General features: G+C 33.8%; 1 protein-coding gene and 1 long non-coding RNA gene across 3 annotated transcripts in view; both read left to right on the forward strand.

The window, feature by feature from the left end:
• LOC115888785 (E3 ubiquitin-protein ligase UBR4-like) overlaps nt 1-14,982 on the forward strand; it is a 61,576-nt gene extending 46,594 nt beyond the window's left edge. Inside the window, 31 exon segments of the mRNA XM_030908625.1 lie at nt 2,284-2,588; nt 3,303-3,612; nt 3,890-4,098; nt 4,158-4,496; nt 4,555-4,779; nt 6,470-6,772; nt 6,962-7,054; nt 7,112-7,252; nt 7,307-7,478; nt 7,536-7,883; nt 7,939-8,069; nt 8,072-8,144; nt 8,147-8,295; nt 9,044-9,257; nt 9,350-9,460; nt 9,526-9,717; nt 10,419-10,662; nt 10,721-10,904; nt 10,969-11,102; nt 11,168-11,309; nt 11,368-11,501; nt 11,650-11,895; nt 11,955-12,135; nt 12,197-12,295; nt 12,359-12,536; nt 12,915-13,137; nt 13,493-13,651; nt 13,727-13,894; nt 13,950-14,097; nt 14,332-14,488; nt 14,737-14,982. Coding sequence (XP_030764485.1) covers nt 2,284-2,588; nt 3,303-3,612; nt 3,890-4,098; nt 4,158-4,496; nt 4,555-4,779; nt 6,470-6,772; nt 6,962-7,054; nt 7,112-7,252; nt 7,307-7,478; nt 7,536-7,883; nt 7,939-8,069; nt 8,072-8,144; nt 8,147-8,295; nt 9,044-9,257; nt 9,350-9,460; nt 9,526-9,717; nt 10,419-10,662; nt 10,721-10,904; nt 10,969-11,102; nt 11,168-11,309; nt 11,368-11,501; nt 11,650-11,895; nt 11,955-12,135; nt 12,197-12,295; nt 12,359-12,536; nt 12,915-13,137; nt 13,493-13,651; nt 13,727-13,894; nt 13,950-14,097; nt 14,332-14,488; nt 14,737-14,801 — 5,777 coding nt within the window. The 3' untranslated portion in view covers nt 14,802-14,982.
• A 107-nt stretch (nt 14,983-15,089) lies between these two features.
• LOC115888786 lies at nt 15,090-17,641 on the forward strand. 2 transcript variants are annotated; one of them, XR_004051312.1, is made up of 3 exons: nt 15,090-15,296; nt 16,775-17,202; nt 17,429-17,641. It is a non-coding gene; the product is annotated as an uncharacterized LOC115888786 (long non-coding RNA). The 2 variants fall into 2 exon arrangements; XR_004051313.1 differs by lacking the exon at nt 15,090-15,296 and adding an exon at nt 16,531-16,652.
• Nucleotides 17,642-18,393: the final 752 nt, after the last annotated feature.

Here is an 18,393-nt window from a genome sequence, read left to right on the forward strand (position 1 = left end):
AATTAATATTTTAGTAATTAATTTATTTAAAAACAGTAGTCACTAAAACTCACAGTAGAAATACACACACCGGAAAAGTCTAGGGATATTACAATTTTATCCAGCCGTCGCCAGTAATTTTATTATTTGCATTTCTGATATAATAAAATTAAAATAAACAAATAGGTTACAGGACGTATTGGCAATAAAAATGCGAAATTTACCGAATTTTTCAAATTTACCTTGATTTTTATTGAACTCAAAAAATACACACATTTTTTTTTATTCTAAACTGTGAATTAAAAAAAAAGATAAAACCATTTTTACTTAATAAAGGGTATGGCCTCCTCTACTGTTCATTACAGCCCTACATCGTCTCTCCATGCTCCTGATCAGGTTGTCGATCTCTTCTTGAGGTATAGCCTGCCACGCTGAATTCGCGGCCCGAACCAGATCCCTACGAGTTTCACGAGGCGTAGCCATTCTCAAAATTCTTCTTTGGACCGCGTCCCATACGTGCTCGATGGGGTTGAGGGCAGGAGATTGTGCCGGCCAGGGTAAGATGTTCAATGCTCATCAATTGATGAGCATTGATAAACTCACTTACCACTCTGGCTGTATGAGACCGTGCATTGTCATGCATGAGAATGAAGTTTCTCCCAAAATCATTGGCATATGGTAACACGACAGGCTCAAGAATTAAATCACGATATGTGATTCCTGTTAGAAACCTTTCAAGAAAAACGAGATCGGTTTTTCGGCCTAACTGGACTCCTCCCCAGACCATAACTGTTCCATCTTGATAAGGGTGCACTTCCTGAACATGATGTAACCGATTAAGATTTCCCGGTTCTCTCCATACCCTAAGCCTTCTCGAATCCGGATGAATTCCAAAGCGTGACTCATCCGTGAAGAGAACATTGGCCCATTGTTCATTCGACCACTGAACAAGATCTTGAGCCCACACATATCGTACCTCTCGATTTCCTCTCGTTAAGGGTTGAGCTCTCCAGGTGCGTCTGCTTCTTAAGTTGACCTATCTTAATCTATTGCGAACAGTGTCAGGACTAACGGTTACATTATGTGTTTCCTGGAGAATTAAACTAAGCTCTGGTGCTGTAAGAGTCGGTCGGCGTCGAGCATTTAATTGTAAAAAAATGATCTTGCTGAGAGATAGTAATGCGATGTCGCCCTGTGTGCCTTTCAGCAACATCACCACTTTCACGGTAGCGTGCACTTAATCGCGATATTACACTTTGCGTTGTATTTAATGCTCTAGCTACGTCGATTTGGCGCATTCCAACTTCGAGCATACCCATGGCCCTTAGCATTTCGTCTCTGTTAAGATGTCTACGCTCCATAATGTCGTTTAATACTAAACAGAGTTATTTGAATGAATTCTGGTCAGTTATCATAAAAACATAGCCAGTACAGGTTAAATTCAGACAATTGATGCTAGGTGCTTGTTATACATTTGACAAAAAATGCACAAACACTTCTGCAAATATCCCAAATTTAGAAATAACTAGTGTGACTACTTCGTTTCAATCGAAGTAGAAAGAATCGGCCTACAAATATGTGGTTGTTTATTCAAAACATTTATTTTTAACTTTAATAAAATGATATCCCTAGATTTTTCCGGTGTGTGTATTTAAATTTAAGGCAGCAGCTACCCGCTACAAATCGAAAATAAGTAGAAATAACTTTGAAAGTGATATAATATACTTACCAATCAAACTTACTTTTCTGTCTGCAGTCAAAATAGTTTATTAGGTAAACTACAAGCTCTTTGCTTCGACTGTTTAAATGCTTCGGCATATTTTAAACACACAATTTCAAGAAATGCAATACCAAAACTCGAAAATTTAGTTCTTACTTAAAAGAACTGTTTGTGCTTAAAAGTACAATTTTTAAAAAAAAATTATGAAAATCGGCAAAAAACGAAAATTACTCTGAAAGATTCAACAACACGATATTATACAAAACAATGATTGACATTATGATAATTGTCAAATAATAAACGACAACGTTGCTGATTGCGGCGCAGTGTGACCAACATGGCAATAATAAAAATCGCTTTAAACCAATTTTTACAGTTTTAATCTAAATAAAATATCTGTTAATCTGTTACAATCATTTGCTCTATAAAGTAAAATGAAGAGCTGCTCGGTATCTTAAATTATGCAAGGTTTATAGGCTTTAATGTCAATTTCGATATGATTGATAACGTGCATCGGAAAATGTTTTGCGATTACCGTAGGTTACAAGATCTAAAATAAATTACAATTTTTTTAATATTTTCAGGAGTGAGACAGTGTTGCGTTAAAGGTGGCTACCAGTCCAATACAGATCTGCAACATGCCTTAAGCCTCCCTTACGACAGCCTTGTAGAGTTAGTAGAACACTTAAAGGCTTGTCTAGATATCGCTCTGTTTAGAACTGGAAACTGGCAAAGATATTGTCTGCACACCGAAGAAATTTTGCCGTTTTTATTAAGAGTCAGTTTCTTGTTGGACGAGGGCGTAGCTCCTACTATTTTGCAACTCCTAACTAGTGCTCTAGTAGTTAATTCGAATCCACAAACTAAGAAAGGCGAGAGTAGCAGTAAGGTAAGTAGAAAAAATATATATATTTGGCAAAATAAAATTGAAGTTATTTCATAAACTACTAAACTTAGGTAGAGATCATACCAAATAAACTTGACCGGCACAGCGTTGCCGACTTTTACATATTTCCTTTTAATCAAAATATTTTAGATAACAAAAATGAATTAATTATAAACAGATATTATTTACATCAACGAAACTCGCCTCCTTAACAATAGTTAAGGGACATAAAGGGCCATTATTACCGCGTTCCCGTTCAAAATATTTTAATAAAGACGCGATAAGTTTTTTGCAACGGCTGTTAAGCTGCTTCGACATCTTGTACACTTCGCACTACAATATTTTATGAAAAGAACAATTTTCGACTGCAAGGTCTGCTAGTACAAAATTTAAACTCAAAATATTACAACACAATTCGTTTAAACCAAAAGCTCATAATACAAATCTGAACTGTGTAATCAAAATATCAGTAAATAAATACGGCAACTTGACATTAGAACCGCTTAGTTTTGTGAAAAACTTTCTAGAGTCTTTCCATTGGGAGTGGACATGTCAGTGACTGTTGTTTCGTTCATTTTTTTGGATATCGTCTCAAAATCTGGAGTCTTCCATGACTCGTCGACCAGAGTCATGCGTCATAAATAAATTAACAAATAAGATTAATGGCTTTCTTTGAACTTTATTGAATAGCGAGTTTAAACTAATTATTATTTTTAGACAAGTCGAAAGGATAGAGAAAAATCAGACGATTCCGCAGTGGAAGCCTTCTTTGAAGAATCGAACTGTGTAGCTTTGGTAGAGCAAATCAATAAGCAGATATCTAGAGAGATTCTAGCTAGATTTATTAAAACGTTTACTCTGGAGAATAATACTACTGCAGTCCGTTGGCAAGCTCACGGATTAATATTGGCGATTTACAAGAATTCCAAACCTAAAGAGCAGGAATCTTTGCTGGAACTGTTGTGGCAATTGTGGCCCTTGCTGCCAGCCTACGGTAAAAAAGCTGCGCAGTTTGTAGATCTGTTGGGTAAGTAAATACAATGTAACCAAAATAAGTGTACCTGTGCACGCGAATCCCCAAATATAATGCCCCTTCTTGAAAAAAAAAAGGAATTTAAATTTTATTAGTCTTTTGCGGTATTCGGGAAACTTCGACAGCATATTCTGCAGATAAAAATAAGTAAAAAAGTTTGTATAAATTTATATATATATAACTATTCGAGAACCCTTTAGTTTTTTAAAACAGATACGTCTACAGAAACGGTTGACGTTCTGTATATTATATGTTCAGTATATTATTTTAGGCTATTTTTCGTTAAAATACACCGAGAAAAAGGAAGGAGAAGTTAAAATCGACGAGTACGTTCAAAAGGCTGTTTCAGTACTAAGAGCCCAAAACGAAATGCTTGCTTACCACCCAAATGCCAATCTCTACGCTCATATGTCCCAGTTTGTCGATTTAGACGGTTACTACTTAGAATCTGAACCATGCCTGGTTTGCAATAATCCAGAGGTATACTGTTTTGTATAAGTAAAATAGAAAAAAAATAAAATTAACAATATTTTTTCCAGGTACCATTTACGACTATCAAACTATCTTCAATTAAGGTTGATTCTAAATTTACTACGACAACTCAAATTGTAAAGCTGTTAAGCAGTCATATTATCAGCAAAATTACAGTAAGAATTGGTGACTTGAAGAAAACTAAAATGGTGCGCACCATAAATATCTACTATAACAATAGATCAGTGCAGGCAGTGGTCGAAATAAAGAACAAGCCTGCTCTGTGGCATAAAGCTAAAAAAGTGGTTTTGCAATCGGGCCAGACAGAGGTAAAAATCGAGTTTCCGTTGCCGATTGTTGCGTGTAATCTTATGGTGGAATATGCCGATTTCTATGAAAATATACAAGTAATATACCTATAATAGACTGTTAAGGATTATCTAAAATTTATTTATTTATTGTTAGGCTAGTAGCGAAACACTGCAGTGTCCTAGATGTAGCGCCTCGGTGCCCGCTAATCCAGGGGTGTGCGCGAATTGCGGCGAAAACGTTTTTCAATGCCATAAATGCAGGGCCATAAACTATGACGAGAGGGACCCGTTCTTGTGCCACGCTTGTGGCTTCTGCAAGTATGCCAAGTTTGACTTTTCGTTGCACGCCAAACCTTGCTGCGCAGTCGAGCCTATCGAAGTAAGTAATTCCTACGCCTTTGTCTTGTTCAAAATGTACCAAAATACCTCGTTTTACGCGGGTGTTACGTCCTATGAAAATACCTTTCTGTTACATAAACCCAAGTAGCATTTTTGGATACATTTTAGGTAATGTTTCTAATAATTATGTCTCTGTTTCTTGACACAAAATGGAAACGGTATGCCACAAATAGGAGACATTTTCAAAACCTATTTTATATGGCTTTATTATATGTGTTTCCAATGTGGTGGCACTAGCCGTTTCCTGAAATGTTTTGATGCTGAATCAAAGCTTTTAGATGAAGTGTTTCGAAACATTTTCTGCAATTTGTTTCCAAGATGTTCCCGTTTTCAGCAGCCACTGTTAACCATCAACAATGTCGACCTCCGCCATATTTTTTTTGTCTTAAGATCTCTTTTTTAGGATTTCTCGCACAAAAAATGTCTGGCAAATGAAATTCGTCGTTTAATTTAATAATGTACTTTTATATTTTTAATGCCCCTTCTATATATCATTATTTGTTGCTACAAACTATTTTTGTTCAAATATAGATTTTTATTTTAATTCTGAAAATAAAAATATATAAATTAATGTAAATAGAACGCGTCCTTATGAGTTTAAAAGCCCAACAGCCGATAAAAAACATATATTTTTAGTTAAAACGCTATAACTAGCCAACAAGGCGGAATTTTGAAAAATTGGCATGGAGTCGGACACAAATCATCTACATTATATCATATTTGTGTCTAAAAAGACAGAAACTCGTGTTTTGAAACTGCTATCTGTGTAGAAATTTCGAACTAGTCACCTGTCAACAACGCCGATCAAAATTTCTGGTTAAAATAATTAAAACATTTTTTTCCATTGTGGAAAAAAGAGAAAAAAACGTTTGCAGGTAACATTTTTTTTCAGTCTCCTGTTGGGTATGGGTAATGGCTGTTATTGCATTTATTCCTAAAACAAATCATCTCTGTAATGCGTATAATAAATTATTACAAAATCGCATAAGAAAAATATCTGTATTTGTACTCACTATAATATGTCCTTCTACTTTTTAATTATAGTACTATAAAAATAGCAGAACAAAATCCAAACAATTAAAGTAAGATTATATTCTCATATTTGACAGAATATCAAATGAATTATGGAAACTTTTCAGGTACAAAACGGGTACAAAATCTTTATATGTGAGCCACATCTGTTTCTTAAAAGTTTCGAAAAATTTGTGACACTAAGCTTATGTAGGCGAAACCATATTTTGGTAAAATGTTTCGAAACAAAAAGCGATTTATGTTTCGAAACATATGCAAAACACTTGGGAACTATACCGAGTTGGCAAGTCTTAATCTTGGGTCGGTATTTACATGTGTGAATGTGAATCGCTTGGGGATCTGATTAAATCGAAGAAAAACAGGTGCGCGTTTTCCTGTCTAGTGGAGTAAAATCACGATCGAAAGACGCTTATTTCTATTTTTTTTTCTGAAAGATAACTACATAAAATCCTTAGATACGTTTCTGGATATCTGAAATCGAGTTATACGAATATCGGTGTCCAATTATGGTGTCCATTTTTTTATGTATACTTAAAATAAGTCTCACTTGTGTCAAAGGTACAAACACGTATAAGTTAAACCGCGTAAAACGAATCTTTCCTGTATTTATTGAATTTTACTATTTTACCACGTTATAGAGCGACGAAGATCGGAAGAAAATGGTATCGAATATCAACTCGTTGTTGGAGAAAGCCGACAGAATTTACAAACAACTAATAGCTAATAAACCTACATTGGAATCGCTAGTTTTAAAAATAACGGAACATCGAAACGATAGGAAACCTGAGGATCAGACATCGAGCAACAACAACACTCAGAATTCTGTTAGTTCCGTCCAGATGGCGCAAGTAAAAGTAAACAAAACCATTCAAATGCTGGCGCAACAGTACTGCACAGAGTGTAAAACCTCCTTTGAAGAACTAAGTAAAATTATTCAGAAGGTAAATTTATTTATATTATTTCATTTTAAATAAAATATAAAATTACTAGGTCATAAAAAAATATACTCACGTGGATTCATCGCACAATACTTGTGTTTATTTGGGAAATAGGTATATCCACTGTATATGCTTATATGATCTAGGATAAAATTAAATTGGATACTTTATTCAAAATAATATTGTCTTCAGGTGTTGGCTTCTAGAAAAGAGCTAGTTACATACGAAAGAAAACATCACGACACTGATTTGTCAGAGAGTTTGTCGATTTTCGATGATTTACAGGTAATATAAATAGTTTTTTCTGATGTAACAAACATTTTTACTATTTTGCATCTTTAGATCACTTATAAAACTCCATGCATTGTCAATAAATGTTATGGTTGTGCCACAGCAGCAACTGAACATTGTTTAACACTTTTAAGAGCTTTAGCTCTTAATAAGACCACTAGGCAAACTTTATGCTCCTATGGTTTGGTACAGGTATGATACCGTTATATAAATAAAGTATATTTCTTTAATTTAAAAATCATTTAGGAATTGGTATGGAACAACCTTAGAAAAGGTAATATAAGCAACCAAGAAGATGTACGACTACTCCTTTGTACATTAACCAGAGATAATCCAGAAGCAACAGAAGATTTGTGTAACTTGTTGATGAGGAGGATTACAAACAGCTTAAGCGGTAATTTGAACAGTACTGACTTAGGTAAGTTAGAAATATATAACGCCACTTAAGGTTATTTTTTAAATATTTTGTATTTAGGAGCTAACATTCGGCATGAAATAGCCTTACTAGCTGCGATGGTCCAGAAAGAAGACGAGTGTTGGGAACTAAAACTTAGCTGTATGATGTCATTATTTTTGAAAGCTTGCGAAGATTCAAAGAGTCCTATTGTAATGGAAAGCGTCATTCTGCCTTGCTTAAAGATCATACAAAGTTTGATGAAAATTTCCGAACCAGCTAGCAGTTCTGGAAGTACCAGTACTAGTAAAAAATCTAAAGAAAAATCGAACACTTCTAGAAATACTGGATTAAACAAGCTAGCTCCTTCCGAGGCGCCAGTGGATGTACGAAAATTTTTAAATAAAGATTCGTCACATTCATTTACAGGTTTTGAAGAGATAAACTATTAAAATACCTTTTGCTGACAGTTATTGAATTTTAGGTTGGAAAGGTCGGTTGTTACGTCGTACCGAGACGAGTTCCTCGTTGGCTAGCACCAAGCAGGAAGTTCGTAATTTATATTTAGCCGAAAAGTACGTGAGGAAATGGAGAAGATACGTTAAGAGAGTGGGAAAACGAGTAGATTGGCGTTAAGCGCCACCTCTTGGCTGGAAACGGTTCTGTTTAATTCCAGTTCCAGGCAAGCGAGGCGGTGGCTTGTAGTATTGTCGAAGCGATGTGCACTACGTACGAACATAAGAGGGAAATTATCACTCTTCTCACTTGCTTTTTGTCTAAGTTAAGCGACGCCGGGGAATCGTCAGCCGAATTTTTAAATCTATATCAAAGTTTGATACAGGTAAGTTTATGCTTCTGTATAGTCTGTCCAACGGGAAGATCCATGACAGTGTCAGTTGTGTCTGTCACTTTAATTAGCTCTCCTAGGCGAATTGTATTTTCTGTCATGTTTTGGATGTTGTCTGTTGAATTCTTCCTTAGTTAGTTGGACAGGCTATATTATATCTTAAGCTTCATTCAGAACCTCGAACTTAGTAGAATAAATTAGTGGTTTCAATTAGACTAGAAGTTCCTAGATGTTCCTCTAATATCAATGTAAAACTTCATTCAGAAACCTCGCAATTAGTGGAATAAATTAGTGATTTAAATTACACATTATACTTTTTAGTTTAAGATCGTTAACAATATTTAAAAAACACAATTAAAATTAATAGAATATCTAGCAACAGCTTGCGTTAGTTGTATCCATAGAGAAAGCCTAATATTTAGCTTATAAAACAATCCTAATCAACTTTTGATTTCTATCCACAATTTTTTCTTGGCGGAAGGTAATCAAAGGTCAAAATGACATTTCTCGCAAATTTTGAAGTATAATTAGTGGAAAAGTTAAAAGTTTGGTAACTTTTTCTACTAATTTAAAATGTTTACCACTAATTTTGACGTTCTGAATGCTTACATTGAAATTAAAGGAACAAACTTCTTCGCTAATTGCGAGGTTCTGAATGAAGCTTAAGCATTTAGAACGTCTGATGATTGTGACATGGTTTGGATTTGACCATAAGGTATTTTTTACAATATATATTTTCCAGGAAACTCCGTGGAAACAATACTTAACTATAAAAGGACTTCCATTAGTGCTGGCCAATCTTATGACTCGCGAAATCGAGCAATTACATCGCTTGGAGGCAACCACATTAACGTCAGATTTAGCCCAAGGTTATGCTCTTAACCAGCTAACAGAATTGTTGGCCGGATTTTTAGATGACAGTTCTATAAGGGGGCAGTACAAGTCCAGACTAGTGGGTACGTTGAATCAGAAAATTGTAAAGAAAATGTTTTAAGTCTTACCATAATTACTAATATAATTTTTTAATATTTTATTTCATATTTTTAAGGGGCCGTACTTAATGGGTACTTGTCTCTAAGAAGATTGGTGGTTCAAAGAACTAGACTTATAGATGAGACTCAAGAGAAACTGTTGGAACTGCTTGAAGAAATGACAACAGGTACAAAAATGTTATTTTTTAATATGAAATAATCTCAATAATTATATATAATTTTTATTTTAAAGGCACCGAAGAAGAGACAAAAGCCTTTATGTCTGTGTGTATCAAAACGGTGGAGAGATACAGCCTTCAGGATATTCTAACACCTGTCTTTATTTTCGAACGGCTGTGTTCGATTATTTACCCGGAGGAAAACGACGTGGGCGAATTCTTTTTGACTTTGGAAAAAGATCCCCAACAAGAGGACTTTTTACAAGGTAAAAATTGCTTTTTTAGCACCTTTATTTCCAATATTTGTTATTAACATTGCTTTTGAATTTTATTTACAGTATTTCACGGGAGGTTTTACTGTACCTTTAATAAAGATAGAGATAGTGCTCAGTTAAATACCACAAAGTGTTAGACAAAGAAACTTTTCATTTTTATGTCTTAATGTTACTACCCCCGGAGTAGGAGAAGACGTTAAATAATGCACTGTCTGTAATTACTTAGAGCATGAGACTCTTAATCCCAGTGTCGTGGATTCGAGTCCCACGTTGGGCGCCAAAAATGATTGTGTAATGTTTTTTGTTACGCCTTTATTTCCAATCGTTATTGTTTTTTTGGAGATAATCGATATCATTAACATTGCATTTTGAATTTTATATACAATCCATTTTACGGGAGATGAAGATTCAAGGTTAAACTGTACCTTTAATAAACGACAGTCCTCAACTAAATTCCACAAACTGTTAGACAATAAGACTTTCCCATTTTTATGTTTTAATATTATTACTTTCATACTAGAAGACAATAAATAATGCACTGTCTGTGATTACTTAGAGCACGAGATACTTAATTTCAGAATTGTGGATTTGAGTCCCACGTTGGGCGCTAAAAATAATCAGTGCGTTACGATTTTTTGTATATTTTTTTTGAATATATTTGCTTATATATGTCCATTTTTTATTAATTATAGGTCGTATGCTTGGCAATCCATACTCAAGTAATGAAGCAGGTCTGGGACCGTTAATGAGAGACGTTAAAAACAAAATTTGTCAAGATTGTGAGCTAGTCGCGCTCTTGGAGGACGACAACGGAATGGAATTATTAGTAAATAATAAAATTATGAGCCTAGACTTACCCGTGAAGGACGTCTATAAGAAGATATGGTTGGCTGAAGGAGGTGACCACGATGCTATGCGCGTAGTTTATAGAATGAGGTCTAAGAATGATTCGTTTTATTAACAATTCAATAATGACAGTATTTTTCTCGTGTAGAGGTTTGTTGGGTGACGCTACCGAAGAATTTATCGAGACTCTGGACAATAAGGGACAAAGTGCCGTAGATAACGAGGAAGTGTATAAAATGGCCAACGTTTTGGCAGATTGTGGCGGTCTCAAGGTTATGGTAATGCGCTTGGGAGCCATACAAAACGTTTGGAGAGCAAAACCCTTATTACAAGTATGACCTTGAATCTCTTTAACTCCATAAGAATTTATCTGTATGCTTTGTTAATTTTTTTTAGGTGTTACTAAAGTTGTTTAGACTAAGTATAAAAGTCAATAAATGTCAGAAAGTTCTTATCGATCCGGAATTAAGAGCAATGGAAGTGTTTTTGAAAATTTTACAATTATGTCTTGAAGGTGATACAGATTCTAGGTAAGATTTTTAAAGCCATAAGAAAAAAAATGCTAGTTACAAACAAACAATGTATTTATTTATAGTCAATCAGCGGTAACTGAACAACTACTAGACATTATGGAAAAGCTAATGTCACAAGCTACCAGTAAATCACTGGAGACTTTTGAAGAATTGTCTCTAACTTTTGGAGGACCCGAATACGTTAAATCACTTTTAACTTTCACGGTATATATTTATTTCGTATTTTAAGATAAAGTGTGTAATACTTTTTTATTTGATTTAGGTTCATCCTGCGGTAAAGAACAACGCGTCAGTTCTAAGTCATTTAACAAGAGTTTTAGCGGCTTTGGTTTATGGAAACAAAGAGAAAATGGAGATTTTGCTTGGGCATTTCAAAAACGTTTTAGAATTTAACAGGTAAAATTGATATATAGTTTGTCCAACGAGTGGAGAAAATCTTCCCGAACTCGTTGGACAGACTTGAGCCATAATTCATAGTTACTCTACAGGATATGCTAAAGCAATTTAAAAAATAGGAAACATATATATAATTCTTTATTTACAGGTATGACTTTGAACATACAGTCGAAGACCAACAAAAACTCGAAATGTTCTGCATGCTAACTAACAGCATAGAAAAAAACGTCATAGGAAATACTCTGAAGGATTATGTGCTGTCGTTAGGTATAGTTAAGGACGCTATAGAGTATATAACCATGCACGCGCCGTGCGTCAAACCTACATTGTTGAGAACAGACAGTGACGAACTAAAAGACTTTATTTCTAAACCTGCACTAAAATATATTCTAAGGTATAACTAAAACGTAATTTTTGAGTTAAATAATTTGTCTTAATACATGAAAATTTCAGGTTTTTGACAGGACTGGCGTATAGTCACGAAAACACTCAGTTAGAAATAGCAAAAGCGGAAACTATACCGATTATTCACCGATTGGAGCAAGTTAGTTCTGACGAACACGTAGGTTCTTTGGCGGAGAATTTACTAGAAGCTCTTTGTACTAATCCTGTAGTGGCTAAGCAAATTGAAGAGGTAATTAAAAGAGTACAAGACATTTTTAAAGATTTGTTTTTTGATTTTTATTTTTATATAGGTTCGAGAGTTTACGCGATCAGAGAAGAAACGTCTAGCAATGGCCATGAGAGAAAAACAACTGGGGCAGCTCGGGATGAGAACTAACGATAAAGGACAGGTATGTATATTTTATTATACAGGCTGTTTTGTTCATGCTATGTAAATATGGTACTATTTGTAGGTGACAGCAAAATCTACCATTTTGCAACAAATTGAAGAGCTTGGAGAGGAATCTGGTCTTGTGTGCTGTATTTGTCGGGAAGGTTACAAATATCAACCTACAAAAGTCTTAGGGATTTACACGTTTACGAAAAGATGTAACGTGGAGGAATTTGAAACTAAACAACGCAAAACTATTGGTACGTAATGACCTTGATAATATATTGTCTGTCTAAAGAGTCAGGGAAGATTTTGAAAGATCATCCAAAATAATGTCAGAAAATACAAGTTGTCTGTGATTTAAAATGACAAACACAGCTGTCACTGGTGAGGGATCATCTCTTTGGACAGACTGTACAGAGTTGCATTATTGGGAAAATGTTAACCTACAACTATTTTGAAAACTATTGTATTTAGGTTAAAGATCTTTATGCAAAATTACCTTTACTATTATTTACTTATTATTTCTTCAAAACTACTGCATATATTTTTTATTACAATCTTTTAACCAAGAGTATGAGATGGTATGGCAGATACATATACGATTTTTTAATATACCATTCCTTTTCCAATTTTAGGTTACTCTACTGTCACACACTTCAATGTGGTACATATTGACTGTCACATGTCAGCTGTCCGATTAGCTCGAGCACGCGACGAATGGGAGTCTGCTGCACTTCAGAACGCTAATACAAAGTGCAACGGACTGTTACCGCTCTGGGGTCCCCAAGTACCAGAGTCAGCTTTTGCTAGTTGCTTAGCTAGGCACAACACTTACTTGCAGGAGAGTACTAACCATCGGTAAGACATTTCTAAAATTTAAGTATTTTACTCATATCTTATTTAAATATACACGCTTGGCCATCCTAAATCCGTTTTTTGCTTTTAAATGTGTAAGATAATGATTGAGATATCCTAATTGAAAAATCAAGCATTAATGCATATTCACACATACTCAGTCAGCATATATGATGTCTATTCATATCAGTCAAAAACTGATTTCAGATTGTGTTGTTTTCTCTGATAATCTTTGTGTTAAAGTACAGACTATGGTTTTATTATGACCAATTCAGTATAAAATAATATGTATCCTTTTTTTACTTGTTCCTCCACACATATCTGTTTGAATTTTAATGCAGGTAATATTCTGTTGCAGGGATATAGGTCACAGTTCCACGATACACGATTTAAAATTACTATTATCACGATTTGCTCTTGAGAAGTCCTTCCACGAGGACACTGGTGGAGGAGGACCTCAAAGTAACATGCACATGGTGCCTTATTTAATCCACGTTGGTCTGTACGTCATTAACACGTAAGTGACACATAGTATAGTCAAAGTATACTCAATTGACTATTGACAATAATTATAATTATATCATAATTTTAGAACAAGGGTATACTCAAGAGAATTTGCTGCTCTATCACTCTACGCATCTACCGATATTTCTGCTGACTTGGCGTTCCAAGCCGAAGGTCCGCAATACATGGCAACCATGGCTTTGTACTTGAAAAGTAAAGGAGAGTGGGAAAAAGAAAGATTGGTACATTTGTCTAGGTATGTATAGGGTGTGTCCCACATTCGAGTACTTATTAAATGTTTCTTCATTTAGATTACTGGTAGTTGCACAAGCTCGCCATGTTCAGCCTGGTGGGACTGGAAGTGGTCTGACAGACTCGTCTGTGAAAGAATATTCTGTTTACAAACCATACTTGGTCTTCTTTGGTTTGATTGACGGAATATATAAATATTTCTTTAAGGTAAAGTTGTTCAGTATAGAAATATCAGATTATCAGAAGCAATCAAATATATTATCCCGACTTCTGACAAAAGAACCTTTAGCTGAAAATAGCCTTGATAAAGACGAAGATACAGGTCGAAACGTCGGCAATTTTTTAAATAAAAGGTTCCTGGCCCTAAACTTGCGAACGCCATTTCTTCTATATCATAAGAACGCAAATCTACCACTTTATAATTATTATTGTTATTTATAGGATGTAGAGGGCGAACTGGAACACTGGCCCAATAATTTAGCGGATTATATTCGTCATAATGACGAATCGCTAATAAAGAATTCTGAGAAACTTCTAAGCTATTACACAGATGAACTGTTGCCGTGCACTTCCTTTGGCGAATTTTGTGATGTGGCTGGTAAGTATTTTTCATAGTTTTTATACAGGCCGAGCTTTAAATAAGTGCATATATTTTTAAGGGTGGAGTATAGTTTGATTTTCGTGTGTCCGTTATCCGTTCGTACGATAGTCCGACGGCGCTCTGATTGGTCATAGCGTTTTCGTGCCACTTTTAATCCGTAATTTTTTAGAATTTTTTGGTTTTAAAAATTATCTCCGAAAAAATACTAAGGTTTCTTTATTAAAGGTTTCTTTTTAATTTTACAGGTTTGCTGGATGTGATAACAGACACAGAGAACTACATCAACTCCGTCTTAAGTAGTGTGAAGTAAAAAAACTAGCGGGACTAGTACAAGACCACAAGGCTGTTTTAAACATTTATGCTTGCTGAATTAATTCATTATTGTAATCCAAGGATGTTAACACTGTTAAAACTAAATTATTTCACGATACAATATCTACATTTTAACTTCAAAGTAATTTAAATTACAATAAATAAAGGTTTTAGAGCACTTTTTGGCATCATTTAGTGATATATATTTGTCCTTTGTGTTTTTTTTGCCTGCGATGACGAGAGATATATCTCCTAAAACGTTAAGAATTTTTTTGTCCAGTTAGGCAAATTTGTTTTATTAGTATACCGCTGACAAGTTGGTCTCCGTTGGATTAACGCAGCGGCGTTTACAAAAAATAACTATTTTATTTTGTAGATTTTGTTACAGTACAAGTGGCGAAATACCCAGCCCAGAAGACTTTTTTGGACCCCTTTTACAATTCTGATATTAAACCATCATTCTGAACATTGGTTTTCCATAATCCGATTATAAGTAAGTTTATTTTATTATTTAAAAAAAATATTGAAAGAAAAAAAACTAAATACCTTCACCTACTACTTAACTACAAAATAAACGAATATAATCTCGTATAAAAACACTACACAATTACTTCTGGTATTCTACACTAAACAAATTATCAAACTTATTAAATAATCAAACAAAAAGGAAAAATAACCAAATTATCCCTTCACATATTATACTTAACTACAAAATAAACTGTTATAAAAACACTACTAAACTACTTCTGGTATTCTACACTAAATAAAAACTTAATAAATCAATCTAATTTTACACTACAACTATAAAGAAATAAGAACGCTTTTTAAAACTAGAACAAACAGAACTTTGATACTTGCGATTAGTATAACAGACCAAACGGACAAAGAATATAAAATATCCTAAAATATGCATTCAGGAAGAAAAAATATCTAAAAAAAACATTCTTTTCTTATCAGTGAAAAACATCGGCCTCGTCGGCCTTGCGAAATTTGTCGGGTATTTACAATGGTCAAACTGTATAATTACCAGCTTTTATAGCATATCTAATAGATAAAAAGTATCTGGTCGATTAGTAACCAATTGGCACAGTCCAAAAATTATCGACTGTAGTAAAATACAGAGTACAGAGAAAACGAAGGGACAAAATTATACATTAATTATAATATATTATAATAAATATTAGAAGAAATGAGGTAATATACTATTTAGAAAATTTTACTTATATACTGAATTAATTATTCTTTGGACTTGGCTTATTAACTATGAATCTTAGAAAAAAAGCATTAAGCAACTTCTACAATTGGTAAGTTTGGTATTTTATGGTACTATCGATGTATACCAGCGAAGAAATAACAAGAAAATCATACATTTACTTACTAAAAAACGTTCCGTTTATTCAAATTTTTCGTTTGGCGCGTTTAATTGACTACAGCGCCATTCTTTTTCAGTGAGAATTTTTGGAACTAACGTCTAAACGATTGTGGCGTCACCATACGGAAAGTTCTAAAAGTAAACAAATATAGGTTTCTGCTTTAGTATGCACGGGTGGCGCCTTCATGGTTTGAATATTTTAACTAGTCATTTATAGATTTATATAAAAAAGAAAACAACTAGTGCTATCTATCGTCAAATAGTTGAACCTCGGTTAAAATTTTCTTAGAATTTTAAAGAAATCTATAATTTTTAGTTCCCAAAAAGTTTTAAGTGAGAGTCATCTATGAATAAAATTTTATACTAATTTTGATTTTAACTCTAGAAAAAAAATCTTTTTTTGTATCTGCTATCTAAAAGTAAAATAAAATGAGTTTATTTTCAGTTTAATAACAAATCTACTGGTTAAATTAAAATGTACGATCTATATAATCTACTTTATAACTAATTTTTAATATTATTTATCTACCATTCGTATTTTTAAGTGAAATCTGTGAAGGCAATGAATGAGTATGTTGACGAAACTTTTTTTATTACAGGTACAGATATGTAATAATACATGATACGAGCTTCTTATGAAGATAAGAAAGGAGGATAAACCAAGAAAAATGGAAAGAAAGAGATTTTCTTTGGGGAAGATGTGTGCGTAGAAATTCATAAGATGTGCGTAGAGATTCATAAGAAAACCTCACCGATTGTACTCTGCTTTTCAATGAAAGTGTGTGCCAATAAAGAATAAAGCTGGGGTAACAAGATTGGAATCCTTGAGATGGTTTCTGCTTCTAATTGTTGCTTTCAAATCATTCCTCCAAATAGGAAATTATACTCTCGAACATTCAAATCCATGGACTCTATGCTGTACCTCCCGAACATGCTTTTTTCTTTGATATATAGATAATTTAAATCTTAATGGTGGTTCTACACTGTTAGAAATGTATTATTGTTATGAAGAGATGCAGTGCATAAGGTAATTTTTTTGCATTGTTGTTTGAGTGACTTCAATGTAAACATATATTTGATTCTGTAAACATGCATATGAAAATTATATATTAATAATTAAAAAGTTACGTTACCATCGTTTTTATATGTCGTAAAAAATATTTGAGCAGTGAAAATATCAAACAAGGACATGATACGGAGCGCTCTTTCGCAACACTGTATCACCCTGTATAAATACTTTCTTTTTTTTTCAGAAATATTTGCATGATACTGGAAATACGAACATCCGGTATACATCAGAGAGAAAATCTATAGAAGAATCAACGAGCAATCCAAGGGGTTATGCTATATGGGATGTATAATATCATGTTTTTTTTTGTATCATGGAATAATATGTTTAACAATATTAATTGTGTTAATTGTAGGTATTTATAAGCTATTCTTTTTCTAATAAATTTTAATAAATGTTTCAAATAGTTTCCTTTGAATCCTTTGAATAATCTTTAAACTTAAGGCATCGCAACAGTAACATTAAATATTGGTTGCCAAAACAAACAAAAATCAAAATGCTTAAAAATATATTCAACAAATATTATTAATCTAGTTGCCTTTAATATTAGTACATTAATTTAATAACATATAAACCCTGCCATAGTCTAGAACCATGCGTTATTCTATAAAGATTTTATTTCTTTTGTCTCAAAGAGCCACATCTAGCACCAAAAATGACCATTTTTAAAAATATTTTTCTCTTGGAAATTAAATAGGAGATCGTTGGCCAACGAGCTCAAACAGTTAGACTCGTTTACAAAAACGTTAATTACTCAGAAACTAATTAAGATATCGGGGTGCGCTTGGCGCCATTCGATAGGGAATTCAACCCTCTATCTGTACACAAAATTACAACCCCCTAGGACAAACTTTATTTTTTGGAGCAAAAATGAGCAAAGGGGTTAACCTTAGAAAATTTTTGGCCCAAAAAATAAAGGGTGTCCTAGGGGGTTGTAATTTTGCGTACAGATAGAGGGTTGAATTCCCTATCGAATGGCGCCAAGCGCGCTCCGATATCTTTTTTAATTACGGAGTTATTAGCGTTTTAATTTTGAAAACGAGGTCAAAGTGTTAGAGTCAACAAAATTCAGCATTTCTCTCTAGTGTTAAAAATTTGTTTGAGGTGTTGAAAAATTTCGCACGGGGCAACCAAATCTTGTGCATTTTT

The sequence above is a fragment of the Sitophilus oryzae genome, unplaced genomic scaffold (assembly GCF_002938485.1).
Source record: "Sitophilus oryzae breed Bouriz unplaced genomic scaffold, Soryzae_2.0 scaffold_808_pilon_pilon, whole genome shotgun sequence".
In the NCBI taxonomy this organism is placed as follows: domain Eukaryota; kingdom Metazoa; phylum Arthropoda; class Insecta; order Coleoptera; family Curculionidae; genus Sitophilus; species Sitophilus oryzae.